The 21,516-nt window shown below is 44.9% G+C and overlaps 1 protein-coding gene across 1 annotated transcript; it reads right to left on the bottom strand.

Annotated features, from left to right (window-relative positions):
* Nucleotides 1–18: 18 nt before the first annotated feature.
* Nucleotides 19–20,600, bottom strand: dnaaf5 (dynein axonemal assembly factor 5). The gene is made up of 13 exons (XM_084036728.1): nucleotides 20,057–20,600; nucleotides 19,341–19,525; nucleotides 19,115–19,239; nucleotides 18,770–18,888; nucleotides 16,880–17,112; nucleotides 16,362–16,586; nucleotides 12,183–12,326; nucleotides 10,478–10,646; nucleotides 7,570–7,717; nucleotides 5,174–5,324; nucleotides 3,583–3,739; nucleotides 3,266–3,457; nucleotides 19–581 (listed from the first exon to the last, which is right to left on the bottom strand). The coding sequence occupies exons 1-13, from the start codon at nucleotides 20,583–20,585 to the stop codon at nucleotides 427–429; spliced, it is 2,532 nt and encodes an 843-aa protein (XP_083892854.1). The 5' UTR covers nucleotides 20,586–20,600; the 3' UTR covers nucleotides 19–426.
* Between the last annotated feature and the right edge of the window lie 916 nt (nucleotides 20,601–21,516).

The raw sequence follows: 21,516 nt of genomic DNA, 5'->3' as shown, positions 1-21,516 counted from the left end.
TTCTATTTACACATCCAAATATTTTATTATTTTTCAACAAAAGAAAAAAAAAATATTATGAAGACAACAATCACATGACCCAGCTTTTCTCAGACACAGCACCATCTGCAGGCAGGAGATGGGACTTTGGATACAGGAATGCACAAAGAATTGTCATTTAAACCCAACAATGCATCAACAACAAATATTCATTAAAACCACACAGCAGAATCAAATGGTTACAATAACAAGAATGAATGCAGAGAAACTGATGCTCTGTATTAAAAAGCATATAGAAAAGTTCAGTATAAATAAAAGCCAGTCATCTCCTGATCCACATGAGGGTTGATGAATTTTAAATAAAATGGCCCCACCGTGTTATTGTCACTGTTGTTCATGTTGTACAATTAAAAGCAGAGTTATTTGAATTAAGGTGCAAACTCCACGTCACTCGGGATGCTCTGCTCTGGTCTCCGTGGGCAACGAGCTGATATGCTGGAGGAGCTGGTCGCAGTGGAGAGGACTCCGCTGTTTGTCTCTCACTGCCTCCGCCTCCTTCCTCAGGAGCGCCGGGTGGACCGAGCTGCCCTCCTTCAGGATCTCTGCACACACAAGGACACAAACCAGACAGCAGTCAGCACTCGGGGTGACAGATGACTCAAACAAAAGCAGAAATACTCAACGTGTCTGCACCCAAAATAAATATCATCCATAAAATCACGAATGGAACAAAAGTTCAGGTCCAGGTGTCGAAGCTTGTGATCTTCAATGATCTAATGATCCGCTCTGATAATAATCTATCTGGTCAATTTTCTCTACATAAAACACATAGCTAAAGTTTGCAAGAGTTTCTCTGCTCTACAAAAAAAAAAAATACTTTAATCACATTCAGGTGAATCAACTCCAAGTTCACTTTCAAACTGAGTTTTTAGGTTTGTAACCTGGTAGTCAGATAAATACAGTCTACACGCCAGCAGATGGCAGTGGAGAACTACACTACATCAACTAACACCACATGTGCAGGTACCCTTTCCTTCCACTAGGAGGCGATCATCCTGTGTTAAAATCTTACCCTCCCACTGTTCCCACACCTCCTGGAGTATATTGAATTACTTGAATTGCCGTCAATGGATAAATGCTTCGGAAACCGCAACGCCAAAGGTGCTGTTCCTGCGGTGACGTGCTGCCACTCTGGATGAGTTCGCTCTTGTAAACTCATCATTTGATACCCGCCTTTGTTCTTCAAGGAGATGGATGGGGATTTTTAGCTTTTGTGTACACTGTACTCAGATGGGATGGAGGTGCTGGGAGTGAGTTAAAGTCTGTGCCAGGTAGCAGCCATGCTGCCAGGACTTAGAGAGGGAAGGAGGGATGGATGGAGGGGGGGGGGAGCTGTCCGTCATGCTGTCAGGACATGCTGCACACATCAAGCCACTTCACAGATATGCGTTTGAAATCTTAGAAGCATAACAATGGGATCAACTATTAAAAGGAACAAAGAAAGAGAGCGGGGAGGGGGGGAAAAAAAAAAAGGAAGGTTCAAACAGAGCCATGCATGAGAGTGAGGAATGCTTCCACATTTGCGGCACAGGCGGTTACGGGTGCTGTCAGATACAGATGATCCCTCAGCAAGATGTGAGGTCATCTCATTTCACAAAGAGACTCCGAGCTGTCTACGAATCTACTGGAGATCGCAGCTTGAACAACTGGGCTGCGCATGGCTCACATTTGTATCTTTACACTGCATGAACTGGATATTCTGTCACACTTCCTGAGGCTGATAAACAGCTACAAATCAATAAACTACAGAGCTGGTTAGAATAATAAAGGAACATGTCACCTAGTTGTTGCTCATCGATTTGTTTTTGGATGACAACTGAGATACTCATAATAATAACTGGTTACTACGTGGGCGAAGACTGGTTCATAAAGTGGATTTACATGTGATTCTGCAGTCAAGGTTAGAGACACTTTGAAAGCCAATGGAAGCAACAAAAATGCTTAATGTCCTTGGAAGGCTTTCATAAGTGGTCTTGCAGTGCTAGAATTCATGGTATGGAAGCTATTGCTGCATCTGGTGAGCGTGCTCTTTTTTTTTCTCCCTACTTTCCCTCTACTTGGACTAAGAAGATGAGAGATCCTGTAGAGAGGCCCCTCTGTGCTTCAGCGCTCACCTGCACCCTGTCAGAAGTAATGACAGCTAACATCCATGAGAGTGGGAGAGAGTGAAAGTCCAGAGGGGCTGAGCCTCGGTCACACACAGTGGAAAAGCCACTCAGACTTTCCACCGATACGTCAATAAAACACAGCCGTGGAGCTGAGGGTCTGTCTGAAAACACAGAGTATGAGAGGAGGAGGACAGATAAAAGACGGGGAAACCAAGCCGGATTGATGTGAGGACAGATGTGATGGGATGGCGTGGGTAAAGGGAGGTCCACGTGTGGTTGTCGTTAGCTGTTTTGTGTGGGAGGGAGGTAAAGATTTGCCATACAAACAGCCCCGTCTACCCCAGGTGCACTGGCAGGGCAGCTACACAGATATGAGGACTCATATTGACCTGTGAAGTGTCTCTCTGGTGCTTATCCATATCTGGATCTTGAGTTTCACTAGCGAGCCACCTCCCGCTCGGCCCCTAGGGGCTTGCTGTGGCAGGAGGAATTGTCCGAGATGCTTCTGGTGATGAATTGCGTGGAAAAGAGGGATAACAGACCTTTTGAAATAAAGTACGGGGGGAATCTGCTTGCAGTGTGCCAGACAATCTAGTGTTTGATAGAGGATACCCCTAATTCCTCACATCTCTCTGCGAGCGTCTCGGACACAGCGGGCTGGTCTGCAGATCGTCACGGCTAAACTCTTTCATCGCCACGTCACATTCACCATCACCATCTCTATCTCTATCAGCTGAATATGTTTATCTGATATCACACATCGTTTTAAGTCATATATGTATCCTATAATGTAATTTCCCGATCCCCTCCTCCTTCTTATCAGCGCTGGTATCAAGGATTGTCAACGAAGCATTAAAGGCCCACTAGAAACAAGTTTGCTATCTTTTATCAAGAGTTATTACATTTAGGTCATTTATGATTATGATTAATAGCCAGGACTCCTAAAGAGTTCAGGGAAAGGCTATGGTACATTTCACATGGAGTAAAATATATTTGTATCCACTTTTCTTAGATCCAGACTACTTATTCTTTTTTACACCCAGCACTATAAGGCTTCATGCATTTGTTTAGCTCCATCCTCATCTTTGAGGCTGCAGGTTCAAAACACCCCTTCTTACCGAGCACTTGGTCCTGGACCGAGCTGTCGGGGTCGTCCAGGTGCAGGAGGAGCTGCTGGAAGAGGAGCTGCAGATGAGGAGCACACAGCTCAGGGTTGTAGTCTCTGGTCAGGCTGGATAGCCATAGCCCGAGAGTCCGCAGGGCAACGCTGCGCACCTCCTCGCTACTGTCGTCCAGACGCTTCAGCAGCACTGTGGAGGAAAGACATTTCAGCTGTGTAGTTGGTTCGCTGCTATTAGATTTATCACCTTTGTTGACGAGAGCAGACAATGTCAATGCAGTGAAACGTTTCGGGCCTCGTGTGTTCTTCACCTACCAGGGTAGATCTTGTTTAGGGCCTCTTGGTGAAGACTGGTTCCTGTGAGTCTGAGTATGACGGAGAGGGAACGACACGCCAACAGTCTGCCCATCTGAGAGTCTTCCTCCAGGGCTGACATCACCAGGGGACTCAGTTTCTCCTCCAGACACAGCAACTGCAAGCACAGACCAGCACACAAATCTATTAAATTATGTAGATTTTCCATAGTAGCGAAAGCGACAATACATACCAAGGGAAACTTAAACAACAGCTTCCACGTTTTTCTTCAATTATTTGCGTGGTGTTTTTTTTTTTTTTGTACCAAAGTGAAATATCGCCTGCAGCATGTCAGATTCACATCAGGTCTGGATCCGTTTAAACGGACAGGCAGTCGCGGAGCCCGACTTCAAGTAGTACAGTAAAGACCGATGTTTTCATCACACCAACAGATGAGAAACAGAGGAAATGGACAAACAAGGTGAGGCTGAGCACACGGACCCACAGGCCAAGAGGTAATGGCAAAAACCTCTGTCACCGCGTCTGTTTGCTATCGAAACCATGCAGGCAAAACAGTAAAAAGGAAAGGCAGCGATGGGAGAAGGAGGGAATGAGACAGAAAGAGGAGGAACATTTGGCAGGGAAGTGATCCGGCATTACATCAGTGACAAACCTGAGGATGCCAAGTGAAACCAGAGCTGCTAATTGTTTTCACAGGGAGTAGTGGGGAAACAATGTCCTTTTAAAAGAAAGGTTGTTTGATTTGCCCGTGGAAACAACACACAGCCTTCTGTTGTCAGACAGACATCAGGACATGCTATTATTTCATCTCTAACCTCATTTTGAACCCAAACTCTCTCCGCTTTTTTCAAGATTTCCTATTCTTGTGAGGTCGTTTCGGTGCCATTGGATAACAACGGTCGCAAACCTACACCCTCGCATCCACACCCACATTGTCCCCCCGTTGTTTGCTTTTCCTTGAGGTTTAAGACCTGTGAATAGAAGAGGTGTGTGAGCCGGTTTCAGCTGGTCACTCTGCACACGCAAGGGGCAAACACAGCCTAGATGTGCGTGTGCGAGTGCACTGTAACTGGGCACATGCTCAGACAGGCAGGTGCAAGGGCACGTCCCGGTGGTAGTTCCTACGTACAACAAGGGCCCCGGAACAGTGGGAGCTGTGTTCCTCAGGGACAAAGGTATGTGAACCCGCTTGCCCCCACGTACACCTGCTACCTGCCGCGGCCAACTCTTTCAGCCAAGCGGAGAAAGATGGCGGATGATATATTTTCCGAAATGGCCAAGTGGGACCGTCTATTTTGATGTGGAATGAACAAAACAGAGACGTAGATGTCAACTCCTGGCGGATTAAAGGAATGCACTACCACATCTTTTCCTTTACAGCTGAGTCAATAAAAAAGTGTTTCTGCAGATTGGAGATCAAGAGTACGTACTACTGGAGACCTTTCATATCCGGCGCTCCGTTCCAACGCTCATGGGTCCCTTTGCACACAGGTGGAAATAGATGTAACTCCTGTGTTTCATTATGTTCCTTAGCACATCCTTTGCAGCGTTTCGTGCATGTGTGTGTGTGTGAGTGAGTGTGTGTGCACACCTGTCCAGGCGTGATGGCCCCTCCATGCAGCAGGGCCAGCAGACAGCTGAGGGCCGAGGTGCGGACGGCAGCGGCGGCGCGGCCTGCACGCCACACCAGGTTAGGAAGCAAGATGTCACACAGGAACTTCTCTGACTCGTCACGGAAGCGCCTGGAAGGTGGCAGAGAGTAAAAGTATGGAGACAGTAAGACATTTGTGTTGCTAGTAGTTGCAGTGACTATTTGTGAGGACGAGTGTATGATCATGGCTGTTTGGAGTGCAACATTTCCCCACACTTTGGGTCTCTGGTTGATTCCTTTATGCTCCGGCTCTTAAGGTGGTGTATTTGATAAATATAATTGATATATGTGGTAAAATGTGCTGTAATGTGTCAGTGCCAGTAGGGGGAGACTGTGGGCCACTACTACAGCCAAGCTTGGACTCTTCATCTTGACAGGTGCTGAAAGCTCTTCATGAATAACGCCCAGAGATGGAAAGACATTTTTCCACGTAGACGGGATGATGTCAGGGAACAGGGTCGTTTCTGATGCACGCACATTTGGATCTGCTTAATTTGGTCTTGTTTCATGTGCTTCACGGATGTTTTGATCCTGCTTGGATCTTCATCAGGTTTTTTATGAATGATAGCCTTGTACTTTTGAGATGTGAGTATAATATGTTATGTGAAGGAAAACCACATTTGGGAAAAAGAGGAAGATCTCATCCCAATAGAACGTTAATTTTCTTCATGTTTTAGGTCTTGAAAGCTGAAATTGGATGCCTTTTGTAGTTTACACATGCATGAAAGCACACACTTTTATCTCCCTTCTCAGCAGCACGTGATTTTTGCCTGCCACATTCAGGGGAAAGGGGATGCACTTTCATTTCTCACACATCACCTTCTACTTAAATTTCACATCCAGGTTTTTAATCACAGCACACAAATCCACATGAAACAAAGACAGTGTGTGTGTGTGTGTGTGTGTGTGGGGAAGGATGAAAGGCACCTACATCTACACACGCTTGCTTTCCCTTTCTGCTTGTTCTGTAGCGGAGCTGTCATTATGTCATTTTGGTTGTAGAACAAAGAGAAGGGGTTTTCTCTATTACTATCATTGTCCTCTTGATGACATGTGTGTGTGTGTGGGCTTCAATTTGTTGAGCAAAGCTCAGGACATAAATCATGAATGGAGGGACAAGATCAGCATGAATGGAAATGCCACGGCAGACCGCACCGCACAGCACTACATACGGTAAGTTAAGCATTTATTTGGAACCTTTTGAAGGTGTAACATGATTTCTGTCTCCTGATGGTCCCGTGATTACCAGAGATAGAGCTGAGGAATGAGAGAAGCAGTTAGCAGCACAGGTGGCCGCGCTGGGAGTGGGCAAGAGACAGAGACTCCTTTTGTCTGATATGCACAATTATGGATAAAATAATCTGATGAAAGCTGAAAGCAAAATTCCAATTTCCATGTTTTTGGCAAAGGTGGTAGCATGTTGAACACTTTCCCTTGTCTATGCAACTTTTTTCGCTGACAATGATATTCTTTTGTGTTATATTCTTTACACTGCTGCCAGGCAAATGCCAAAAGCTACCCTGACATATTTAACAATGGAAACCCCTACCAACCCTTATGAACATTTTGGCTATAAGCTTAGAGCGAGTTGCAAGCTGCACAGACGTCTCCATGGAAACCCCATGCACAAGGTTTGTCTTTCTGATGGACAGCAGCAGCTGCTATGATCGCTGGAACCCAGAAACAGCCTCAGGTTTAATGCATTCCCTCAAATTAGAGCTCTGAGCCCGGCCTGGAGGCTGCACAGCTGAGGGGACCCTGGAGGGTGAGGGGGGGAGCAGAGAGGTATGACCCCTAAATTGGAGATCCTCTCTGGGTATCAGACAGCCCTCCTATCATTCTTCATTCATCAGTCAACTATTCAAAGGTGTTTCTACAATCAGCGAGTGATTCATACCCATTTTCTTTGAGTTAGTCTAACCAATACTCCCAAAGAAAACATGTTAGCTCAAATGGGTTTGTAATGGGGTTTATCATCTGAAGTTAACATGAACTGTATCACGTCTAGAAATATACCCAATCATCATCTGCCTGAGGTAACACTGACCTCATGAGAATTACACTATTGTGTTTTTATATGTGTATTTCTAATTATGGTCCCTTGTGGGTGCGGTACTCATTTGCAGGAAAATGCGATGTTAAGTCTAAAAATATGAGCACTGCTAATACAGAGGACTTGAAAAACTCAGACTAGACAAGCCCAAACAATTAAAGCCTAATGTAACATTATGTTGTAATAAAATGGCGGGAAATGAACTTGCATGGTTGCAGCTGTGTCTTTGTTTCATATGTGTGTCATATGGAGATGTAATAATGCGTGCATGTGCCACTCTAACCCCTGAGAATCCAGTGTGTTGGTTGCATCCAGCAGCAACTTGGCAAGCATTGTGAAGATGCTCATCCTCATCTCTTGGTCTCTGTCTGGTTGAAGGCAGCTGCAGAGCAGTGGCATCAACTGGCTCACAAACTCCCCAATCACTGGACCTATAATCCACACACACACACACACACACACACACACACGTTCTGCATTAATACTATTGTAAGAGGTTTTCCCCCCCCATTGTGTGCCTTTAATCAAGCAGTTTACAGTATATATATATAGCAAATATGGGGAGAATTACAGGAGATAAAGGTCCCTGCCCTGAATCAGGAATGTTGCAGTTATATGGCATCTGAACCACAACTATGATAATATTATGCTTGAACTTATGTGTTCAAAGCCATCTTCAGTGGCACCTCGGTGGGGCTTTAACATGGCGTTCTATATTTGAAGCCTTCATAACTATGCCATCTTATTGCATCAACAGTCATATGACATAAATTAATTCAGTAACCACTCATTTTCAACACCTAAAATTAAATAATAAAGACTCTTATATTTTCTGAATTCTTCTTTTTTCCAGACTCCAGTCAAATGCTCAACACAAAATGCCCACACAGGCATAATACTTTTTATGTGACGCACTGATCAGAGGGCTTGAGTTATACATCAGTGGACTGGTGAGAGAGTGACACAGAGCCCAAAGGAAATGAGGCATATAAAAGGTCTTTGTGTGAAAGACACTTCTAAAGAAATGCTCTATTACAGGAAAAATGAGAAATTCACAGTGGAGGATTCCCAGTTACACTCATGCCTACACACCCACACACCAACGGTCTGGCTGCATGTTTACAGAGCTTTATATAGTAGTCTGTGTGATAACAGCGCCCATGCCCTGTTTGGACTGACTGAATTGTTCAGACATGAGAGGAGACAGAGGAAATCCTGAGACTGCCCGAGGGTGGCGGCCAATGTTATAAAGAGATACGGGGGAAAACAAAGAGAGACAGAGAGAGAAAGAGAAAGAAACAGATTTTATCCGATGGGAATGTGTGAATCCAAGGGTGTGCCATTGAACCAGAGGTGTTTGAGTAGACGTCTGCAGGTCACAGATTTTACCAGGCAGTGTTAGGAAATTACCCTAATAGAGTCAGTCACACACCTAATCAATGCTTAGAGAGACTGTCAACATGCACCCTGAAAGGGAAGGGGATATTGCTCCGGTCACACACAATGGATCAGACATTCACACACCAGCTGAAGGCCAAAAACACTATGAGAAGGATATGAGAGGGCAATAAGTATTCCTGTCTCCGACAAACACGGATGAAGCGTGTGAGGAACTGATGAACAAGCAAAATGACCAGTTCTCAGCTGTCAAATTAACTACCGTCAATTGTTCAGCACCGGGCCAATTTCCCTGAATGGTGTGGGCATCAAACAGAGCGGCCACACGCCGTCTGTTCAGCTGCACATGATAAAGTCAGGGTCCTGTTAATAGGCCGAAGATCACCCTGTAGGAAAGGAACCATGGACGTTTCCAGCAGCATTCAACACTCAACACACAACACACACACACAACACACCACACACACACACACACACACACACACACACACACACAGAGCTTCAAAGAAGCCTTGATCCAGGGTAAGGTCAAGAGCAGGCGGCTGTGGTGCTGTTTGATGTAGTGACCTGCATTAGGATCACTGAGTGGACTCAGAATGGACTGGTCAGTTATCCGTGTGTGTGTGTGTGTGTGTGTGTGTGTGTGTGTGTGTGTGTGTGTGTGTAGCAGGGAATTAGCGGTGTAACCAGCTGCCCGGTCAGTTAGAAAGAGAAAGGAGGGAGGGAGAACGAGATGGAGATGAAAGAATGGCGTATAGAGGCGCTGATGATGGAGGATTATATGGGATAGAGGGAGGTAACGGGAAGTCTCAGCACCAAAGACGGGGTCACAGCTTTTTAACCCGCGGGCCACACACACACACACACACACACACAAACCCACATTGATAAGTCTGAGACACACTGACTGACAAACAGGGGGAGAGACGGGGATTTACAAGTGACAAAGTCATCTGGTGCTAATGACAGAGCCCTGTTTTTTTTGTGGGTATGTTTGACCACAAGCCTCTCTGCTTGGGTAACAGGAGACAAACTTCCACTGTGTCTTTGGGTGAGGGTCACTGATGGGCATCCCATCTTGGACGACAACAGTGGAACAGCACACACCCAATGGGGTGTGAAGAAATAAATCATACACATTTTAACCTTTAATACTGCGCCATTTGACAGCCCTCGTATCCATCAAGCGGTGCTGACAATTGCTCCGACCACCGTCAATACATACACGTTCTATTTCTGTTGCCTACACACCCCTCAGGAGCAGTGTGACACTATAAAACATTGAGGAGGGGGGATATCTACTGCTGCTTCCGTCAGTGCAGGTACTCCAAGAAGACACATCCGGACCCATCACAAACAATTCCAAGAAACGACCTGGATCCTTTGAACAAGAGTGAATCTCCGACGCTGCTTCGACAGCTGCTGGTTTTCCATGATGGATCATGTGTGAACAGGACAAACAGCTTCACGCTTTAAAATATAATGTGTCTGAACAAGTTGAGGAAATGGCTTCGCAAAAAAACCACACCATGAAGTCATGTTTAATAAAACATGATCTAGACTATATAGGCAATGTGCTGAGGTGAAATGGACCCAGAGAGCACGGTCAGACCGATGACGGATGCGTGATTTTCCCATCATTAACAAGTAATTTGACATGCCAAATTTCTCAAAACCTCGCTATATATATATATATATATCTTTGACCATTCTTGTGTCGCCTTACGTGCAAACTTCAGCACCTGCTGTATAATTTGGCAATGTCTTGTGCATATTCAGGCTTCACTTCTCACCTGATTGTATGACTATGATATGCAGTTGAAGTCTCTGTGGGGAGTAACTGGACCAGGTGTTGACAGAGGCAGACAGCCAGTCCAGCAGCTGGCCCATATGTTGTCTATAGAGCCCCATCACCGAGTCCAGGCCCTGCACCTTCCACAAGAGCTGTACGCTCTCCAACGCCTGCAGGAGACGGAGATAGGTGGGACAGAATTAAGTTATGAAAGGCTAAATGATGGGTTCATGAGAAAAAGTGCGAACAGTCTTCAAGTTCAACAATATACAGCCGTTTTGTAATTTCAGGATTATTTTTCGAGTCCCTCGCGCTCACACGGGAGGCACAAAACCATCATGTGAAACCATGGGAAGAAAAACACTGCAGACATGACACGGTCTTACACATAAAACCACTTAGAAACAAAAACCCCGACAGACACACAGGATGTCACAAAGGCACAGGAACAGACACACACACACATATATGCAGAAATACACACACCAATAAAGATGAGCTGGGAGGAAAGGGCAGGAATGAGAGATAGGAGAGTAAATAATTAGCTGACTCTTTAGAGCAGGGGAACTGACCTTTAGGGCACTTCATAGTTCCCTTCACAGTCCCTCAGGGATGGACGGGGACAGAGACAATGTCTGAGTCACAGATCGGTCACTTCAGAAGAGAGCTAGACAACCCTGAGCTGTCCGCTGATGGGAAAGACTTGCCCCTTTTCTGGGAAAACAAGTTTTCGCTTTTCCTCTGGGTCCGAGAATGCCCAAGGCCATTCTCACCCCCCCCCCCCCCCCCCTCCCTTAATCCATTCCTTCTCATCTCTTCTCTAACACACTGCTCCCTGTCTGAACACACACACACACCGATGCGGACGGACGTAAACACACACTGGTGGCCCATGTGGTGTCTGGTAAGCATCGGTGCCAATCCCTTCCCGCTCTCCCTTCTCCCTGTCATTAGCCTCCTTCGGCGACTCGCTGGCCTTGGTTACCGTTGGCCTACGCTTGTCACCGTCTCTGTTTGTCCTTTTGCATTTAGAGGCTGACCGAAATGTGAAAGCTTGTCTCTTGCATATCACTTAGCTGTTGGTCTGTGGAGGCGTTATAGAGTCATAAACGGGACTGGGCCGATGCCACACACCTGCTAAGAAAACCAACTCACCTCTCCCCATCTGTTTTTTTCCCCCTCTATTTCTGTCTGTCTTTTTCTCTACCTTTCCCCGCCTCCTTTCACCCAGGACTGGATTTAAAGTTCCACTCCAAAAGGTGCAATTTCAGCTCCCATGACTAAGTGGGTAATCATATAGCTGGCCTTGCCCACTTTGAACTCAAACAAAAACTGACATTCCTCAAATAGCTCTCTTGTTTCGTAAAATCTGCCTACATTTCTAATAAATAAGATGGAAAACTCAAATTTGAGGGGGAAAAAATGGTCAAAATGGAAATGAAGTAATAATAATACAGCCTATTATGTTTATCTGATCACTGCACCTGATTTTTTCACTTTTCAATTTGCACTTTAATTTACTGCTATTTATACAGTTTATACTTTTTATATTGCTATTTTTTTATATATTGTTTTTTTTTTACCTATTGTTTTTATCTTTAGTCACTCTCTCTATCTAAGCTCACGTGGAACAAATCGATGATAGAGCTGCAGAGAGGATGCATCGCTGATTGCATCTTCCGAACTGTTGAGTTGTGTTTTCTCACCTTTTCGCTCAGATGTGGCTCGGTGGAGAGGCTCTGGACGGTGACCAGCACCTGCAGCAGCTGCAGGGAGATCGAGCCGTGATCCGACTCACACTTACGCAGCAGCACATCCACGCAGGCCAACAACTGCTCCAAGTACACAACCTGGCAAAGAGAGATGACATTTATAAGATGTATTGTCTTTTCTGGCTCACAACAGATGCGACTCCTGTGAGATTTGCCTTCAATGTTCTACTCGTCTATCAATGAACCCCACTCCACTTCAGTTCACACAGTCTCCCTTTTCCCAGAGTGAGAACTTTCCATCTTCAAGTGTGTGTGCGATCGCTGTCAGTTGTCAGCCAGTGTTGTGGTGAGCTCATGTTTAGACAAAGACCTGTGGCTGGGCTAATTTCTATGCCATCACTGGGATCACGGCCTCTTTTCCTGTTTTCTCACAGCCTGTCATTAGGGCTGGATGGGAGGGGAGGTTGGAGGTTTGAGGGGGAGATGGAAGGTAAGGTAAGTGTGTGAGTATGTGTGTGTAGGGTTGAGAGCTGCTTCAGCGCCCTCCAGGTGTTTACTTTGGTCTGGTGATGAGGAGTTGGGTGGTGAGGAGGAGGAATCAAGTGTGTGTGAGGAAGAAACACTCAATGCAACCTCCAACATATGCTACTTCACTCAAAACACACCCACTCATTGACTCTTGACCGACATGCACCAGAGCTACACCACCAGGGGGCGCACTTCCTTTTCACAAATTGGAGTAGCTATTCTACAGCACAGTTTGGCATTAACGTGGAAGGAAAACAAGTGTTAAGCCAAGTAAAGATACTCCGATCGTTAAAAAAAAGCCAAGACTTGTGAGGATGAAGGAGAGTTAAGGGACTTCAAGTCTGCGAGGCACATGTGCAAATGTTTTCATTTTGCAATAGTGTCGAGCACACACTGGAAAAAGCTTGTTATGCGTATCTTAAGTCCAGTGTGTCAGTTAAGTGTGTAAACACATTTTCCTGAGGCAGTCTGAGACTAAATTAAACTTCCATACGGCCCTTGGACAAGCGGGACTTGAGTGCACTCTTGTTTGAATGTGTTCACGCAGTCATTGATGGGGGGAAATCCCTACCTATGGCCAAGCGGTGCACATAAACACAGCAGGAGCTGCAGGGAGGTGGTAGTGGAAATAACGTGACAAACAGTGGTTGACACACACATTAGCGGCCACATACATGGACATGCATATTAGACATGTGCAGAAAACAACCATTAGGGCTGGCTGGCCGAGAGAAACGAAAGAGGGAGAGCGGAAAAAGTGGTGCGTGTAATGACAAGGTGGACACCTGGAGTCAGGCGGAATACACCTGGTTTCATTGGCCTGGGCACGCTCCAGGGGTCTTGTTACACACTAGTGTGTGTGCATCTGTCCACCACTGGATACATTCATTACACACACACACACACACACACACACACGACTCCACTTTAAGGAGCCATACCAGGCGATGGATTCCTATCCAGTGGGGAGCCCACCCCCCACAGCTACTGATGTTGCTACGGCAACAGGAAAACAAACACTAGGCGGTGCATCGGATGCCGACCCCTTGTAGTCAGGTAAAGTTTGCTATGCTGCCTTTCTTCTCCTCTCTCTATCCGTCGTTCAGTGGAGCAGGGAGCAGCATGCGGTTGTCATTCACGACAAAGGGCAGGCATGCAGGAGACTGCTGATGTATGGCAGCATGCATGTGTATTCAGCAGAATACTGGTCGCTGTGACCCAAGTGAGGAAGTTTCTCCATGCACAGACAAGATGAAAAGACACAGCCTTTTTTCCTTCCCGCTCTCCTGCAGATCTGTTCCTCTAGGCTACTGTAGGTTAGGCAATTTTTTTGCAGAGTTTTGCCCAGACAGCTCAGACAAGTGTGGTTGTAAATTTGCCTGCTAAACCAATGTCAGGCTCGCTCTTTATGCCTTTCTTGGAACTATCTTTACCAATTAACTTCAGCCCAGCAGATATTGTGATGCCCCCGTCACCATGGCAAACCACAACACAGCGACACAGCGTGCGATGGTGGGGATTTGTTAATCCTCTGTGGAATAACCCTTTAAAAGAGAAACCTGTATGCAATTCATATGCGAACATCATCATATATTTAACTGCAGATGGTACCTCAGAACACAGTGGTTTCTCTAACCACCGGCTCGCCTTTCATTTTCCCCTCAAACCCTTGACATCATCTTCAATTTATGACCAATATTTTTATTTTCACCGAGCATCTGTCATTTATTTCTGCGAGCCGTCCTCTGCCCCTATTGAAATAAAGAAAAGAAAATAGGGACTTGAAAGAGTCGGCAAGGTTAAGTCGCGCACAAGTATCATATATCAGTTTCCAAATCTTGTTCCCCAAACTCCCCACGGAGCCCTGCAGTTCCCCCTGCCTCTGTTCACTTTGAAGATTATTTATATTTCATTTCTTAACAGGCCTCATTTTCCTCATTTTTGTCCAAGTCAAACGTTTTCTTCCTCCCTGCCTTTGGTTAAGTGGCACATAACTCTGTCAAGTTGGATCCGAATCCACATATCTTGTAAGTTCTTAAGATTTTTTTTTTTTTTTTTTAAATGAAAACTGTGTTGTTTGTGTGTCTGCAGGTAATTAAACCGTTCAAAAATACAAGTAAATCATGAAGGATCTGAGGGCTAAGCAACATTTTGGATTGAGCAACTGTAAGGTAAGGGAGTGCACATTATTCTGGGTCAGCATTTCATCAGAGAGAGAAGGAGGGAGAGAAGGCTGCAGGTGCTCCTGTCTCCAGTGGTGTTATTTACAGCCACACAGTAATCTGGCCCTGCTCCCTGCTATGAACCCTGCCTGTTGACAAAGACTGTTGCAGGTGCTTTGTCTGGGTGAGCTCTCGAATCACAATTCCCCATGCCTGGCGTCAAAAACGGAGACAGAAGGATAGAGGGAGATGGATGGAGAAATGGACAGAGGGGAAGCAGAGGTCTGCCTCCATCTGTGTGACAACGTGTGACCGTCCCGTCCTGTTAGTTTTCTCTCCCGTTGACCCCGCCGGATAGCGCCGAGGGAGGACAGAAGGGGGGCCAACTTCCCTGCCATATCTCACCGGCCTTGACCAGACAGGCTTTGAAATTTCAGGGATTCTTTTAATGCAATGGACGAACACACGGCTATAAAAAACCCAAAAGGTTATGCACTGCCTTGTCTGCTCAGAGGGGTCAGAGCAGCCATGCAGGGGTCACGTGAAATTAGTGGATTTCTGTTGTCATTATCCCAGGGAGGAAATTCTTGCTTGGCTCAATGGGAGGTGGGGGGGTGGGGTCACGGGTATAGGTGAGTCAGTAGTGCAGCAGGATCAGAAAATAGCTCTCTGCCAGACTGTTATTTTGATTCTGAAAGGGAAACATATTCAGTGCAAGAGAAAAGGAAGCGGGGAAGAGTCTGCTCCGGATCCAATGGGATTTTTCCACTGGCACCGTTTCAGTGACTGTTTGCAGAGGAACTCGAAAACATTTTTAATTATTGCTGCTATGTTAAAAAAAAAAGTGCAACGTTGACCACATTTCACAGATGCGTGTGAGCAGACATGTAATGTTAGATTAAAAAGAAAACACTATGAGGGCAAACTGTCACTTCAGCAGGGTTGGCATTTTAGAGAGTTTCTCAACAGTGAACCCCCTGAACTCACCGTGTACAGTACTGCTATTGAAAACTATTGAAGGTTCCTCTAACTAGACTAAACTAAAGCCTTTTAAGAGATGTGGCATCTTATCATGAAACGTATTTCCATAAGGGACAAATTAGGCTAGAAATATACAGTATGAATGCTGCACTGTTGCTGCCAAAAATAACAGTGCTAAGGTACACAGGGAGAGTAGAAAATGACCTTCTAGATCACCTAACAAAACTGGGAAAGAAAAACAGCTGATGCAACCAGATCAGCTGGGGAATCAGGACATGGCAACCTCACCCTAACCCTCAAAACAAGTCTGACTTTAATGTTTCAATATTTTTAACAGCAACTGTCCCCCCATAGTGAACTTCAGAGGCGTTCCTCCTCGAAGCTACTAACCGTAGAAGGATGTGGTTGCACTGCGTGTGAATAGGGTAGGTGGGCATTGACTGGAAAAAGCATTCAATCTCAAGCAAATAAATGAAAAACCACAATCAAACTCTCTGCTGACCTGTTGATATTCCTGGCATACGTCGGGCTGGGCCAGCGTGTTGGCGATCTGTTCGAGATGTGGTTTAAGGAGGGTTTGGGAGCAGCCTTGCAGCACCGCAGCCAACACCATGAGGGGGCTCCAGGGGTGAGAGGAAGAGGAGGGGGTTGTCACGTGATCCAGCAGCAGCTTGAGGAAGACGACAGGAGGGACAAAGGTCCCCAACAGTTCAGCGGCTGCCAGGGACTAGATGTTGGCACAGAGAAAGGGGAAGAGAGAGAGAGACAGGGAAGGAGGATGAGAACTGCAGGAAGATCTTTTTTAATCTGCCATACATCAGAGATCTATGAAAACAGGTGCATCCCAAGTCCTTGAGTCCCACTCGGCCCAGTCTAAAGCTGAACAGATGTGTCCTGAAATCATTCTGTCTGGTAATACGTGATCACAACACATTTGGGTCTTTGCAGAGGTCAGGCATTACTAAATAGCACACCTGATCCAAATAAGGAACTACAGTATGATGTATAACTGGGACTCACGTTGCTGACCACGTTCCTCTCTGTGTCGGTGCAGGCGCGGTAGAGGGTGGCAAGGAGAGGCTGTAGATGCTGAGTGCTGTGGTCCTCAGCGTGGAGCAGCAGCACGGCGAGCAGCTGAGCGGTCCTGACCCGGGTGGGCACCAGCCAGTCAGTTATGTCGTGGGCAATGGCCGGCACCAGCCTACCCAGGTTTCTCAACACAAGCTCTCTGCATCCCAGCCCTGGACGCTCCACTGGAGACGGAAATGAAGGAAAATTCACTTTCTTATTCATACGTCTCTAATGTTTTTGCAGAAGTCATTCACTCGTTCTCTCTCAGCCTGCCTACATCTCAACCAATTAGTCAATTACTTTGCTTTCCAGAAGACCTTGTAACAATCTCCCCGAGATGGGCAAGCTGTTGATTTTCACTAAAGACAGACATAAAGATAAAGCACCCAGCACCTTGTTAATGGCAGCTCGCTGCAACATATTTGCGGGATCCATGACTGTCTGTCGTCTATATATCTAATTTTTATGAGTGTTCAGATATTTTACGACAACATAGATTCTAGGCAAGTTCTAAGAAACTGCATTTACGGAAGTCACAGATTTTAAATGCTGACTGGCCTCCTGGTAACTTATCACATTTTTTTACCTATAACTTTTTACGAGTATGATTTCCCCACAAGGTACTTGAGTAAGTGACAGTCTCAAATAGGCCTCTAGACCCCCCCCTCCGCTCTTTCTCTCTCTCTGGTCTCTTCATTCTCCTTCTTCTATAGGCACACTAATGAGAGAGGAAGAGACAACTAAAGGAAGACAGAGATAAATCAGCTAAACACACCAGGACAAGACAAAACAAGCCCCTTTCTGGTCGTCTCTCACTGTCTGACAGTGACCTCTCCACACTGGGAGGCCCGGCAGATTTATGATGGCAAGACAGAGAAAGACAATGAGGACGAGAGAGCCTCTTCCTTTCCTTTTCCTGTCGCCAGGCAGAGCGCGTATTCATCCCCATTGTCACACGTGGAGCTGTGCGACACATTTAGGATCTTTAACCAAGATGCAAAGCATAGGAACTGTACCCCTAATAGACCCACACACACTGACCATGGCCTTATAGGCAAGTCATGGTGATCACGTTCAGGTTCACACTCATTCGCAGCCCAGAGGCAGACAATTATCTTTCCAAGCCCGCGCCTGCCCTGAAAACTAAGATGTCATAGACAACATCAATTTTACTGTATGTTATAAATTTGGACAGCAGTAATAAAGAGAGATGATTTAATGTAGCAAAGTGTGTGGAGATTACATTGACATTCAAAGTGTACCCTTGTATTTGACTGGTCTTTAGGAATGTTATCATGCATGGTGAGAGACCAGTGAAGCCAATGCACCAGCAAGAAACTTTACTCTATTCTAACACAGGAATTCAGACACCATCACTTAGATTCACCTAAAGCAATGCTTCAATAAGATGTGTCGATAATATAATGTAACAGGATGTAAACTTGAGCTTAAGCTGGATCCCAAGGATTTTCCTACCAAGGAGAAGTCTGTCTAGACAGTCTAGTCCTTCCATCCCCCAGATTCAACATGTACTTTCTTCCTCACTGCTTTGTTGAAAAATGACAACAATGGATGCTAATAAGGGCATTGTATGGGTGTAATAGTATCTCTCAATGCTACCACCCAATCCTCTACTCTCTAAGCTCTAGTACAGGTATGCATGTGTGCGTTATTGCTGCAAATGTTGTTCCTCAACAGCCAGGAACAAAGCCACTCGGACTCCAAACATTCTTCTCTTTAAACCTACGATCTTACAGTCTTAATTAAGATGTATCTCTGTGACCCAGCTGATAGTGAACCAGATTAAATAACTAGACCACCATGCCGACTGTGACTGACCTCCAGGTGGGTAGAAAGGAGGTGGGGTGAGGAGAAAATCCATCTTGTCCTTGATGTCGTCCTCATTCTCCTTCTCCCACTGGGCTCCTACCTGCTTCCATAAATCAGTTGATAGAAGTCTGTTGGAGGGCAGGTGAAAGAAAGAAAAAATATCCCAAATCATCAACATTATCACTATCTGCCATTGATATTATGCACTGTATTTTAAAAATATTTTATAGATATTTATTTGATGTTTCCTTTTGAAATATTCTGTAAGGTATTTGTAGAATATTAGAATAGGTAGTAGACGAATATATAGTATATAACAAAATAAGAATAATGTATGATTATGTCTATTTTTACCTTATTTCTGGGATCTCATCATTGATACCGCTCAGTAGGAGGGGGATTAATTTGTGGAAATAAGAGTATCTGTCTCTCATGTGAAGTAGCCAATCACCGACGACTGCAGCCACAACTTTTCTCACCTGGAACAAAAGAAAGAAAAGCAGAACAGAGTAAGAATAACTTCATAAGCAGTAAATAAATTGTGGCACTTCTAACATTGCTTCACTGCATTAAACCAAACCTGTGGCGAGTCGTCAAACAGCCTCTGTGCCAGGTGAGAGAGCACGTCGTCCACGTTTTTCCCAGTGCCGTGCTGGATGACAGCCCCGGTGGCTTCGATGGCAGACACTCGCACCCGGGAGTGTTGATGAGAAAGTGTCTGCATGAGAGGCTTGACGAGACTCTCCGCCTGCATGTGAAAGTGCTCTAAAGAGAAAGAGATTAAAATACATCTTAGCCCATTCAATTCAGTTACTTTTGAGCTGGATGAGATATTTGATGAGATATTGAGATACAAGACTGGATAAACCCTGGGATGTTGATTTCCTTAACATTATGACATTATAACATATTGATTATTAGTGAAGATAAATTACTAAACTAATTGTTCAGTCCATCTGAACGGTTGCATACAGTCCTGTTTTTGTCTTTAAGTTCTGAATTACTGGGCATCTAAAACTTATTCAGATAAATTAAAGAAACACAAAACGGTTGACCTGTCATTATATAGACATTTGCAACTGGTGACAAGTGACTTTTCAAACAGAAAATGAGCAAAGAAACAATACCTTGACGTTTTCCTGAAAATATACAACTATATTATTGATTTAAGCCACTTAACTACAACTGTAGAGGTGGGCCAAGCAGCTGCGCAGTACAAGAAAGCAGGCTTTTCCGTCCGCGTGCCTCGAAACCATGACAACATACTCTCTACAGCAACGGCAGAAACCAACTAACCTGGCACACACTTTGCAAAGTTCACGGTGCATTTGCAGCTTTCTCTTCTGACATCTGGGAAAGGGTCGACGACGGTTCTCTGGAGGATGTTCACCATATCGGTCAGATACGGCGCTAAACGCTTCCCGCACACCTCCACCGTCAGTATCAACATTTCCACGAGCGACAGACGAAGCTCCTCCGCCGGCTCCGGGAGCTCCTTCTCCCCGAGCCTCCGAGCCAGGCAGGGCATGAGATAAGGCAGCGACTCCTCCGGCTTGGGGACACAACGAATAAACTCTGTTAGCATCGTTATCGCGGATTCTCTGCATCTTTCCATCGGGTCTGACAGGCATTTGAGGAGCGGTTTGAGGAGGGCGGTGAAGACTTCCTGTAATACGCCGCTGGAAAGTCCTTTATCTACAGTCTCGCGCTTGATTAGCTCGAGAGCCCTCTTTCTGGTCGCCTTATTATCCTCATTTAGACAGTTTAGATGTCGGGCGAGTCCTCTCAAAACTTCAGACGCAGCATGCTCGTCTCCAGCCGCCATCTTGACTGTCGTTATGGCAACCTGCAGCTGCACGACAAACAAACGGCTGCTTTACGACAACTTTCGATTCAAAATCTTAAAACTTTATTCGCAATCGTTTGCATTCTTCTTTCAAAGCTCTCATTTAGAAACCGATTTCCGCCACTGTCAGATAAAAGAGAGACACGTCACAAAAATAATGACTTAGTATCTCAAACTAGTGAGAAACGTTATCAAAATAATGATTGAGCATCTAAAAAAAGAAAGAAAAAAAGACAAATTATCTCAAAATAATGACTTAGTATCTCAAACTAGTGAGAAACGTTATCAAAATAATGATTGAGCATCTAATAAAAAAAAAAGAATCTCAAAGTCATTATTATGAGATATTAAGTTTTCATTATTTTTAGATAATATGTCATTATATTGAGATAAAACGTCATTACATCTGGTCATTTCTAATGTTTTGTGACCTGGGGTATTAAAATATGACAGTGACCAAAAAAGCAATGTAGAAGTTGAATGAAAGGAATATCAGAATCAAGATCATTGGCCAAGTGTGTACAAAAACAAGGGATTTGCTGTTCTCGTTGTAGGCCTACTTGCAGATAGCCACCACAACAACAAAGTTGAGGTATAACACAAGCATAGCCTACACATATAACAATTATGTGCACCGCCTACCATTAATGCATATAACTGTTAACTATAAGCAAGAATATCGTGCAAATAGCGCTTCTACAAAAAAATTAAATATTAAACTTCCAGTTTTCTTTGGGTGTCTGGTGATACAATGGTTTTTGTGAGAGGTAGGAGTGCCATGACTCTGAATCAAACATCTAAAAAAATATATATTATTATTATTATTATTAATAAAAAAATATCTACATTTCAGGTTTTCTCTCTAAATGGTGCACGCATAGGCCTACAGTATGTCCTCATATTCACACAT

The sequence above is a fragment of the Eutrigla gurnardus genome (genome assembly GCF_963514095.1).
Source record: "Eutrigla gurnardus genome assembly, chromosome: 20".
Classification (NCBI taxonomy): domain Eukaryota; kingdom Metazoa; phylum Chordata; class Actinopteri; order Perciformes; family Triglidae; genus Eutrigla; species Eutrigla gurnardus.
The sequence above is the reverse complement of the archived record's forward strand: the minus strand, read 5'-3'. Positions and strand labels throughout refer to the sequence as shown.

Bases quoted from the DNA above. Each gene is read 5' to 3' on its own strand.
- dnaaf5 (XM_084036728.1), bottom strand. From the start codon at position 20,585: ATGGCGGCTGGAGACGAGCATGCTGCGTCTGAAGTTTTGAGAGGACTC. The intron at 18,889-19,114 runs GTAAAAATAGAC...GCCCTCCAACAG, and splicing joins GATGAGATCCCAGAAATAAG to ACTTCTATCAACTGATTTAT. The intron at 5,325-7,569 runs GTTAGAGTGGCA...GCCACCTTCCAG, and splicing joins AACACACTGGATTCTCAGGG to GCGCTTCCGTGACGAGTCAG.